At 38.4% G+C, this 12739-nt stretch overlaps 1 protein-coding gene across 6 annotated transcripts in view; it reads right to left on the reverse strand.

Moving 5' to 3' along the window:
* MAP3K4 (mitogen-activated protein kinase kinase kinase 4) overlaps positions 1–12739 on the reverse strand; it is a 113765-nt gene that overhangs the window by 72221 nt on the left and 28805 nt on the right. For all 6 annotated transcript variants that reach the window (XM_078054499.1, XM_078054498.1, XM_078054496.1 and 3 more), the window contains exon 2: positions 1507–1697. In XM_078054499.1, the coding sequence (XP_077910625.1) occupies positions 1507–1697 (191 nt within the window). The remainder of the gene's footprint in view (positions 1–1506; positions 1698–12739) is intronic.

Below are 12739 nucleotides of genomic sequence, written 5' to 3' on the forward strand. Positions count from 1 at the left end.
AGAACATGTGACTCTTGATCTTGGGATTATAAATTTGAGCCCCATATTGGGTAGAGATAACATAAAAATAAAAAAGTCCTGGGGCGCCTGGGTGGCTCGGTTGGTTAAGCATCTGACTCCTGATCTTGGCTCCGGTCATGATCTCAGGATCGTGGGGTCGGGCCCCACATCGGCTCCACGCTCAGCATGGAGTCTGCTTGTCCCTCTCCCTCTGCTCCTCCTGCCACCCGTGTGCACACACTCTCTCTCCCTCTAAAATAAAATCTTTAAAATATTTTTGTAAATATTTATTTTAAAAATAATTAATTAATTTGAAAATTTTAAAACTCCTTAAAATAAAAAAAGAAAGCAAAAAAATCACCTTCCCAGTGGAAAAGAAAGACTATTACTGCTTAGGAATTCTTCCTGGGGCAAGATTTCACCCAAGCAAATAAATACAACAAAATCCGTTTCTCCTGCCTGCCTTCTTTCTTGAGGAAGGGCTCCAACAGGGACACAGAGTGAACCTGCCACCTTACAACCACAAGAGGTCAACGTGTGGAAGATACGTGTGGGAAGGGGAATCTGGCCAAACAGAAAGGAAGAACACGGGCCAAAGAAAGGGAGAAATGGGCATGAACTTGATGTCAGTAAGGGACAGCATGTGACAGGGGGAATTTCTCAGATAAAATAAAGAATAAAATCTATACTTTGTGCAGCAAGAGACGAATGAATTCCAAAAAGCTATGAGATCAGTTTTAGGACAAGTGGCTTGCTGAAATTAATAGCAGAAGTCTAAAACCATAAGGCTTCGGTGACCTGAGGATCTAAGCCAGAAAGTAGGGAACAAGGAGGCAGCAGGTCAGCACGATTTGATTTATCTACCTCAGGAAAGAACAGCTGTGACACGCTGGAGGAAGTATGAAACGAAAACAGAAAACACTCCCAGCTTCTAGGAACAGAACATTATCTGGGCTCTGAGATTCCAAACAAAGAGAAAAGTAGAACAGAAGTTCTGTCCATGGTGACTGGGTGTGGGGTACCATCCACGCACTGTGCTTTAGCCATGAGGCGGGCTGTACACACTTAGGGCAGCACCAGGGTCACTGACAGAGAGCACAGGGCACAGACTGGTTAGGGAAGCCTGGCTCCGCTGCTCCCACACTGCCCACTACATCATGTCTGGAAGACAAAAGCTAGGGACTCAAAGAATAAAAAAAGCCAGCTCGCTCATATACCAGCAGCCATCTCAGGTGAGTGCACGGGTTCATGCACACTTGACCTCTTCCACTCACCAAAGGAAATACAAATGCCTCACACCATCGGCTTCAACAATTACTCAGGACAAACCTTTCTATCTCTGGAGAATTATTTTCTCCTTTATTAACAATACTGCTGATGGTAATTCAAAAATTAAGAAATGAAATTTAAAAGCAGCATTAAAATCAAATATAAGATAAAAAGAAAAACATTATCGTAGAAAGGATTACACACATTATGTATCAAAAGTGCCAGTACCAGACTCACCTTTCAAACCAGATCGACTGGCAGGCCTCCCCACGCTATTCCTCTGGTGCTTGGCAGACATGCGTTTCATCTGCCGAGGTGTGCTCGGGGGAGAGGTGCCATAAAGGTTCTCCGTATTGGTTTCATCTGAAAAGTCCTCTGGATCAGACTCAGAATTCTTGCAAGCTGAATCTCCCAACGTGCGCTCTTGCCTATGAAAGACAGAAAGCAAAGAAAATACTCAGGAACGTATTAAGTGACCTCAAATTTAAACTACTTGAAGCTTCTTTTAAGAACTCTTTGTAAAACTTTTCTATGACTACGTCCCCTCCTCAGCAATGCGGTCTTTCTCCTCTATTTGCACCAGTGGAACTCACAAGGGAGTAACGTGTGTGATGGCTTCTGCTCGGAGCCCAGACAACGCGAATACCGCACGGGCAGAGCCGGGGTGCAGCTTCTGCTGTTTATGGGATTCGGACAAAAATGAGTTTAAACCTAAAGACTTACAGACTGAGGAGAAGGAGAGCAAAGGGCTAGAAGATACAACTGAGCGAGAACAGAGTATGCAGCTGTGTGCCAGGCACTGGAGGCTCGGGGACCAGTGGGCAAGTACAGCCCTGCCCCGGACCTCAGGGGGGCGCTTCCTCCTTTCGAAGCACACACAGCAGGAAGCACAAGCACACTCTACTGTGATCGGAGCAGCAACGCAGGGGTACGGTACTGACGACTTAGTGTAGGCCAGTGTTTCTATGTCTTCTGCAAACCACCACAGTGCAGAGCTCAGGGGGAGCAGTGGGGGAGAAGGACGCGGTGGAAGAAGAAAAAGGAATTAGCTTCTCTTTATCTTCAAAATGCAACTCCTCATCAACTTGTTCTCTGGTAATGCTTCCTGCCAATCCTCTATCCCCAGCCAATTTCTCAAATAGTATCACTATTTTGATGAAGTTCTATTTTTGCAAAGCTAACAACAACAACAAAAAACTTATTGATACAAACAGAACAAATACAATCCCCAAACAGCAAACTAGAAGGAATCAATCATGAAGTTCCTTTCAGATATACACCATAGTCTATCCCATTCTGAATATTCTTTCTAAAATACACCTCATAGTTTACAAACATAACTCCAAATTATATCCAAGCTATAACCAGTGTTCTTCCTGGCAATTTATATCCTGATATAAAATCAAAGGTATTACAAAATCAAGATGGAAAAAGAAAAACCACTCTAAAATAGATGACACCATTATTATTGAGTTATACTGACAAATAAAACTTAAGAAAACGAACTTTCAAAAAATAAAAATGCTGCAGAATTATATAAATTTACAGCACTGAAATCCATAAAGAATCCCTCAGGTCAAAACTGATTTAACCGACAAGATTACTCTAGGCGCTGTGAGTACTGTGCCCCCACACATATTTAAGACATACAAATGAAATACCCTGAAAGCTAACTACAACAAATAAAACCGTGAGCAAAGTTAGAAATAAGTTTTAAATATACGTATTCCCTTAGGCTAACCACATCTATAACTGAAGCATCAGAGTCATACAACAAATAATACAACTTCCAGGTGAACTTGAAATTCCCTATATCCACTTCTTCTACACTCACTGTAAAATAGTTGATTCAGCTGATGAGAAGACATGGCTATCCATGACAAGGTTGTTAATCTCATCTCCCTGGGTTGTAGTGCTTACTTTACTAGCACAGTTTTGGAATGATTAACACTGCAGATTTTGTGGTCTGAGGGACTTCGGTTCAAATCCTCACTGTGCTGGCTATTAGCTGTGCAAGCCTAAGCCAAATTATTTAAAATCTCTACACTGCACATTTACAAAATAAGGATAATACTTAGACTCCAATGAGGATTAAATCCAATAATGCACGCTTTTTTTTTTTTTAAAGATTTTACTTATTTATTTGACAGAGAAAGAGACAGCGAGAGAGGGAACACAAGCAGGGGGAGTGGGAGAGGGAGAAGCAGGCTTCCTGCGGAGCAGGGAGCCCAATGCAGGCTCGATGACCTGAGCTCAAGGCAGGCATTTAACAACTGAGCCACCCAGGCGCCCCTAATAATGCATGCTTAACAAAAGAGTAAAAATAGACTGGGGGTTCACTCAATGATTGCTACTATTCCTATTATAAGCCTCGGAAGTCACCGCACCCACTCACCACCCACTGAAAGAACATGAGTTCCTTACTCATCTGCATAACATTAAGAGTAGGGGCACCAGGCTAGCTCAGTCGTGGTTGGGAGTTCGAGCCCCACGCTTAAGTAAGCAGAGCTTACTTAAAAATAAAAATCTTGGGGGTGTCTGGGTGGTTCAGTTGGTTAAGTGTCTGCCTTCAGCTAAGGTCCCGATCCCAGCGTCCTGGGATGGAGCCCCCCATCAGGCACTCTGCTCAGCGGGGAGTCTGCTTCTCTCTCTCCCTCTGCCGCTCCCCCTGCTTGTTCTCTCTCTCTCAAGGAGCGCTGCATCGGGCTCCCTGCTCCGAGCCCCGCGGGAAGCCTGCTTCTCTCTCTCCCACTCCCCCTGCTTGTGTTCCCTCTCTCGCTGTGTCTCTGTCAAATAAATAAAAAAATCTTTAAAAACAAAACAAAACAAAAATAAACAAAATCTTTAAATAAAATAAAATAAAAATCTTTAAAAAAAAAAGAAGAGAGAGAAAGAAGTCTGCCTTTGAGTTCAGCATGGTATAGGACTGGAGGCCATTTTAACATTTGTAGCATCTTCTAAATTCTTTCAAATTCAATACTATAACTTGTTTCTTCCCCAAAAAGATAAAGTCAATGGTAAGGAAGGACAATGTATTTCATTACTTCTGTATCTCCAAGTTTCTAGAATAGTGTTGAAAACCATTCAGTGTTTTTTAGCACAATAATATATTTCATATATTAGAACGGTAATCACTACAAAACTACGGTGCAAACATTTAGCCAGTTCAATATATCGAGGCCAGACAGCAAGGAATACCAGGCTAAAGAGAAAAATGGAGTCAGATAAAGGAACATCCAAGACCTCATTTAGACCATGCTCTCTGCAGTGAGGAGAGACTGAACTCAGGAGTCAGAAGACCTGAGGCTAAGTCGCAGCCCTATTAGTAGATAGGTGACTGCATACCTGACATAATCTTTCTAAAACTAAAAAAAAAAACTAATATATAATTTGTAAAGTCAACATTCCAAAATACTTCAGGAAATTCAGTTGTGAATATTCAAAATAATCAGAACAAAATACTGGAAATAAATGGCTATGTGGAAAACATTAAAATATAAAACAAGCATATAAAATGGTATGTTTTACTAGTACCCAGCAGTATTGTGTAGATGAATAAGTTAATAAAACGCAAGTGAGGGCGCCTGGGTGGCTCAGTTGGTTAAGCGACTGCCTTCGGCTCAGGTCATGATCCTGGAGTCCCGGGATCGAGTCCCACATCAGGCTCCCTGCTCAGCAGGGAGTCTGCTTCTCCCTCTGACCCTCCTCCCTCTCATGCTCTCTGTCTCTCATTCTCTCTCTCGCAAATAAATAAAAAATTAAAAAAAAAAAAAAAAAAAAACGCAAGTGAAAGTGGAAGAGGATTTTCTGAAGAGGGACTGAAAATGTCCAAACTTCAGTAAGCCAAGTCTCCAAGGGCAGACCCCCATGGCTAAGGACACAGTCATGATCTCAAGAGGAAGAGAGTTTATTTTTCAAATAAGTACCCCTGTCTAATCTACATATGATGGAAATAAGTCTGGTGCTTTAGCAGATAAAAAGAGTCAAAAACAGCACATATAATAAAAACGTTAAGTTTTATGAAAAATTTAATTTGGGGAAACAAAAAAAATATTTGTGTTGTGCTGTCATCCAACTATGGACAAGTTATTCTCTACACATGGAAAATTTCATTTGGCTGCACTCTCCAAATAAAAGTAGAAGACTAAGTCCCTGTAATACTTGTACAGAAGCTCAAGATCTCTTGTTTTTAAACCTGCACCTATCATAAAACAAAGTCTTTATACCCTCACACAGATACAATAAACACGACTGATTTCAAAGTATTTCCAAATTATTTAATTATTCTAACAGCAAACAAAGAATCACATGGAAGCAAAGAGGAATACTGTCATAAACAATGCATTAAAGTAAGATAAAACAGTATATTTCACACTCTTTAATCATTATGCCACACAGAAAAAGAGGTAGAAAAAATGCCATATGGTGCTGCCAGCCACTATATAACTCATAATTAAAATAAATTTTAGAACAGGGCGCCTGGGTGGCTCAGATGGTTGAGCGTCTGCCTTCGGCTCAGGTCATGATCTCAGGGTCCTGGGATCGAGTCCCGCATCAGGCTTCCTGCTCCTTGGGAGCCTGCTTCTCCCTCTGCCTCTCTCTCTCTCTCTCTCTGTCTCTCATGAATAAATAAATAAAATCTTTAAAAATAAAATAAAATAAAATAAATTTTAGAACAGACATTATATAAAGGCGAAGTTATGCATTATTAATACTTTCTTAGGATTTACTTAACTCCATCAAGATGGTATTCACACTTATTGGAAATGTTAATACATTCTACCCAAGTCACTTAGTAACTTAACACATCTCAGTACAAAGTCCAAAAATATTTAAAGGAAAGTCTAGCATTCAATAAATAAAACTTATAATGTCTGCCAACCTATCAAAAGTTACAAGGAAAAGGACACTATGACCCTAATGAGGAAAAAAAAAAAAAAAAATCAATAATCAGACCAGAAATACTCAAGCAGAACTTGCAAAGATGAAAACTGTATCTGAAATGAAAAATACTCTGGATGGGATTTAAAAGCAAATGAGACACGGCAGAAGAAAAGATCCAAGAACTTGAAGACAAAGCAACTATCCAATATGAATTAGGAAAAGATGAAGGAAAAAAGAAAAAGAAAAAGAACAGAGCATCAGTTATCTGTGAGACAATATCAAGCAGTATAACACATGTGCTATTAGAATCCAAAATGAAAAAAGGGAGGCACAGAAAAAATCTTTTAAGAATTAAGGGCTGAAAATTTTCCAAATTTGAAGAAAACTGCAAGTTCACAGATCCAAGTAGCTCCACAAACTCCTAACAGAACTTTAAGAAAACTATCAATTTTGATTATGCATATCATAATCAAATTGCTGAAAATCAACAATGAAGAGAATAATTGTAAAAGGAGCCAGAGAAAAACAACTTAGTTTGGGGAGTCTTAACCTAGAAGCAATATATAATAGGGAGTGGGAAGGGAAATCAAGCAAAACTTTCTTTTTTTGTTAAAAAATTTTTATACACAAAATCTAGGAATATAAACACTAGTAGTGTGTTCAAAAGTACTTGCATCATTTCAATTAACTAAAACCATCCAAAACCTCATTTTGTATTAGCTCATGTGAGATGAGCTAATGTGGTAGGTTGACTGGTTCAGAATGTTTCCATGGATACCAATTATTTTGGATAAGGAAAGTAGTACAAGGTCTACATCAATTGCCCTGAAACACTGGCTTTATTTGTGTTGAAAAACACACAAATGTGAAATTTCTTTCTGGTGCTAAACTTCTGACAGTCACATAAAACAATGTCTCACTCTTTTAACATAAAACTTTACTCAAGTACTATTCACTTGACATAGACTCTGGTCTAACTAAAAGTATGTCTTGAACTCAACCTGAGAGGGCTTGGTGCCATTTTTCAATGGAAAATGTGTGGAAGACAAGACAAAAATTCAAGTAACTTGGGGTTACATAGTTCTGCTGTGACACAGTAGGTAAACCACATGGTGCCTGAAATAGCTCATCTATAAAATAATGAAGTTGGATTAGATGAGCTCAAAAATATCTGTGGTTTTGCAAAAGCCCTAAAAAAAATACTTCATTATAAGTTCTTTAGAAAAGTTCTTAGAAATAAGATATTTTAGTCACTTACAAAGTACACTACTCACCTGTGTAAGGTCCTCTTTGCCACCTCCACGTCCTCATTAACCTATTCTCTATTAAATAATGATTAAAGGGAGACTTCTGCTGCTCAAGGGAAAAGGAGGGAGAGAGAGGGAGGCAGAGACGGTAGATTTTCTAGGTTTCCTTTTTTAAGAACTTGTATAGTGTGCTTGGCCGGTGGCCTACATCAAAAGGAGCTAAGCTAAATGTGAGGTTGCATGGTTGGTTCGTATTGTAAGAGCCAATTAATGAATAAGTTAGTCGATCTATATTGCCAGCCTATCGTTGAACGTTTATCAGCTAACCTCCAAGTAAGCTGTCGTCAAACCTCAAACTCATCCAACATTCGCTAGTTCGCTTCTTCATTGATTCAGAGTACAAGATTTTGACAAACCTACTTAGTTTTCAAGACAGACTTTTTTAAACTAAAATTTATCTTTTCAACAGAAGTAGATTAAAAAAAAAAAAGGATGTCCCATGGAAACAAACAAGAACTATCCCCCCCAACTAGACTCAAAGCTCTTCGAGGGTGGGGACCCCACCTATCATTTTACCACTGTTTCTCCACTGTCTAGAACAGTGCCTGGTGCAGATTATGTGCCCATAACTATCTGCTGAATAAGTGAATTTGTGAGGCAAATAATGTTATCTTTGATACTTTAGACTTAATCATTATCTCAACTCTATTAAAATGCAATCACAATTATTTGAAGAATGTAATTTTTTAAAGGCTGCAAGAATTAAACGATGGTTGATTTCTGCGAATAATGTTATTGTGGGATACTTATAACCCTAGGTGCCAAGATAACTATCTACTATCCAAAACAACTGCAATGGGGTAGAGTGTAAGGAGTAATGGTTTTGGAATCAGATTCACAAGGGCTGAAATTCTTATGTCCCCACTCTTATTAGTGAGAATACAAGTTTTAATCAAATTACTATAAATAAATTTGTTGCAAACACTTCCATTTATTAGAAGCCTTCTTATCAAATGTCACTGGGACCTGTGGTTAGCCAGTTAATTTTAAAAAATACGTATCAAAAGCATTAAAAATGAAACATGCACACTTAAAAAACTGAAACATCTCTGGTGGCTGTTACTTTGATGGCCTCCCAGTACTCACACCTTTCTATAATCACCTCCTCTTGATCTGGGGTGACCCTGTGCTTGTGTTAACTAATGAGATGTAATCAAAGCGACACTGGGCCAGTTACAGTTGCGCACTTCAGGGGAAGCTAGCCACCAGGTAAGAAGTCCAACTACCCTGAGACTGCCACAGTCTTTGAAGCCCTGCCTAGCCAGGTAGAGAGGCTGCAGGAAGCAGAACCTAGCGAGGTCAAAGTCTTGTTGAGCTTCCAGCTGACAGCCAGCACCAACTTGCTAGCTTGTGAGTGAGGCTATTTTGGACCTTCCAGCTGTCCCTGAACCCAAGCCAACACCATGAGAAGCAGAAGAACTACTCAGTACCGTAACAGATAATAAATGCTTTTTATTTTAAGCCATTAAGCTTCGGTATGGCTTGTTAAATTATAATAGATAACTACCACACATTTGAAACTTAAACATTTACTTTCACTTTAAGCCCATGAATGAGATTAAATCCATCACCACTTTGATGAGGGCACAGCCTTGCCCTGTAGTGTGGTTCCCTGAGAGAATGCATGAGTCACATACACCACAACCAAGTGCAGTATCTGCAATCTACACTCTCGATTTTTTTAAAATAGAACAAGAATCTAAAGACTTTCATGGAACAATTTTTCTGGATTTTCATGATTTTTCTTCCTAAATGTTAACAGCTCTCCCCTATACCTATTTGATAGCAATTTTCTCTTTGTGACCTACCTTGAGACTTTCCAAAGCACTGCAATCCCATTTATATAGAAACCACAATTCTCTTTTGCATTCACATTTCATATATTTGTATAAGAGTTTACTAAAGCATGCAATAACAATTAAAACATACAACAGACCTAAACAGATTTAGGAACAAACAAGGAACTCTTGAGAAGCATATATTTCAATTGGTGGAATCAGAAAGTCACAGGTATTCTAGAGAGTAGCCTATCAGCCATAAGCACTCATGATGCTGGGAGCATCAGTAGATATGTTTTATAGAAGAAATGGACAGGGTCAGGTCTTGGAAAGGGTTAGGTAGTCGCATGGATAAAGTCTGCCTGACTTATATCCTCTAGCAAAAGTCTTTTATGTCACTCGCAGATTTACAAGGTATATTTTATCAGTTCTAAACTAAGTAGGACAAAAAAGAACACGTAAAGATTAAAAAGTTACTCCACACGGATAAATTCTGCTCATGATTAAGAAATAAAAATAATTATACACTGTTTAAAAAATAGTTTCAGATGAAAGCTTTCAGAAAATTAAGTCTTATAAAACCACATAAACTAAAATGTAACGAAATGCTTTAGAGACTTCGTATTATCATCTTTCACTTCTGGTTAAACAGAAGACTACTCGAAAAAAACTAGAACCAAAAGAAGAGACAGAAACAGAAAGAGAGAGAGAAAGAAAAAGAGAAAGAGACTGAAGCTCTAGGTATTTAAATACATAGGAGTCATGTTACAGATGAAAAGACGAATGTGATTATGCCAGTTATTTTTGCAATTTTGCTACAAAGAGTTGAAGACTTAAAAACAAGAGGGCAAAGAATAAGACATTTTCAGGTATACTTTCTTATTTTTACCAGTTCTGGTGGCTCCTAAAATATGTTGGGTACATCTATACTTACATCTTTTTCTAAAATTCTGCAAATCAACACTAGATCATATTTATACAGATCAGCAAGGAGACAATCAAAATGGAACAAAAACCCTCTGAGATGCACCTATTTGGGGCCTTCCAGCAGTACAAGAGGTTGAACCAGGGGAATGATGCCAGGAGCACAGGTGTATGTCCTTTCACTACAAGAAGTGAAAATAAGCACACGTCAGTCTTGCTGTGAATACATTTGACGATGAAATGCCAACGAAAAACGAATAAAAAAAAATTAAACATAAAAATTAAAACATAAAATAAAAGTGCTAATTCATTCAAAAGGTGGTTTTGGGCTTAGCCAAAGAGAACTGTGGGGCTTAAACAGGAAAAGTTGGAAGATGAAAAACTGGATCGAAGCTGGGAGGAAAAGCAAACAAAGGGTCTTCTACTATGCCAAGTGCACACAAAACATTACAGAGTTTAAAGAGAAACAAGAAAAATGTTTATAACTTCAAGGGTAGCAAAAAGAATTATGATGTCCCTCTACCTACTCTTACAAATGAGAACATTTTTTAAATTCCCTTATTCTAATTTGAATTAATTAGTGGAAAAAAATAAAACATTTCCTGTCATGAATTACTACTCCCTGTCATTCTTAGAAATCAAGTAACTGAAGAGCTACTTACTGTAGGAAGCACATGAGCTGTCTGAATCTCCTTAGCTCAAGTTATCATTCTTTCTAATTTGGATTTTTTAAATAGTTAACTATAAATATGCCCTGTGACACATACACACATTCAAAAGATGAACCCCACCTCTTGGGAGGACAGATCTAGGAAATATAAGATGTGAGATCTATTCTCCCAGGGTTTTCAGTGAAGTAAAAATGCAAAGAAAAGTGAGGAACGCAATTAGGACAACTGGGACATAAAATCTCTTACCTCTGCTTTGACATCAGCACAGAAAAAACTCATTTATCTGAGACCAGATCTTGGTTTCCAATACCATGCTCCAACAGAAGAACCAGGACTCCCTGGAGAAATGGCTGAGTCCAGGACTGGGGCAAGGGGAAGATGTAATATGAGCCTGGAGCACCTTGTAGTGCCAGCAAGTGAGGAAGTGCTCAAAAAACAAAAAACAAACCAATGGGAATACTTTAGAAGGACACAGAAGCAGAGCTCCCATTGGCCAAAGCTGGAAAGATCCAAGTCATAAATAAAGATACAGAATTATATCCAATTAATAACCATGAATCCATGAGTCCATATTGATATAATTTCTAAAAAAAATAAATGGGAGAAGAGACAAATCTCCTATACAGAAAAAAATCTGAATAATTTATGTAATACTCCCATCTCAAGGAGGTGGAGTTTAACTCCCCACCACTTAAGTGTGGGCTTCACTTTCAGTGACTTACTTCCAAGGAGTAGAGCACGGAAAAGTAGAGGAAAAATGTAACTGTACAGTAGAGAAAGCTGACAAACACTACCAGCCATAAGCCAGGTGATCAAGGTGAATAGCATCAGTAAAAAGTCATGTTGAGAACATGTGCCCTGATAATGATGAGAAAAGCACTTCATCTGTGTGGTCATCCTCTCAAAACCCAGAACTCCAGTCAAACCATAATAAAAACACCAGACAAACCCAAACAGAGGACTAGTGTACAAAACACCTAATTGGTACTCCTTAAAACTATTAAAGTCATCAAAAACAAACAAAGTGAGAAACCGTAAACACCAAGAGGCAGCTAACGAGAGACATGACTACATGTGATGGGATATCCTGAATGGGGTCCAGAACCGGGAAAAGAACATTAGGGAAAAATGAACGAAATCTGAATAAAGCACAGAATTTAGTAAAGAATAATGCGTCGATACCAGTTCACTAATTGTGACAAATGTACACAGTAAGATTTAACAACAGAAGAAATGGGGCACAGGAAATACTGAAATTCCCTACACGATCTCTGCAATTATCTCTAAATCTAAACTATTCTATAATAAAAATTATTTTAGAATTAATTAATTACCTTGATAACGTTGTAGGGGACAGTTTCATGACAATGCTGAATAAATCTGGGATTACTGTACAGGTACAAAAGACTAAGAATCAAGACTAAAGGAAAAATGTAATATTATAAAATTAAGCAATTCTTTATCAATATAACTGATGATAGTGGTTGTAAAAAAATTTCAAATGATAGGTGAAAAAATGCCACTTAAAACAGTAACTTCCAAAATGGGGATATGCCTCAGATTTCCATGTTTTTAATCAGCTCTATAATTTGTTACACAGCAATGAACAATTTCCATTCTAACAGTATAATAATTGCTACCCCTGGGTACTGAATCCCGACTATTTGCCAGGCACCATGCTAACCATCATACATAATTTCACTTAATCCCTGCCAGAGCCTCATGGATCCATTTTAGAAAGGATTCTTTGCCCAGAAGGCCAATTCTCATTGATTATAAGAGGTACTCATCATCAAATACCTATTATATACTAGGTAGTCAATTAGGCACTTTACAAATGTTTGCTCATTTAATCTTCCTGATGACCCCTGCAGGTACTATGGCAATCCCTAATGTTACAGAACAG

Source organism: Halichoerus grypus, chromosome 9 (genome assembly GCF_964656455.1).
Source record: "Halichoerus grypus chromosome 9, mHalGry1.hap1.1, whole genome shotgun sequence".
NCBI lineage: Eukaryota > Metazoa > Chordata > Mammalia > Carnivora > Phocidae > Halichoerus > Halichoerus grypus.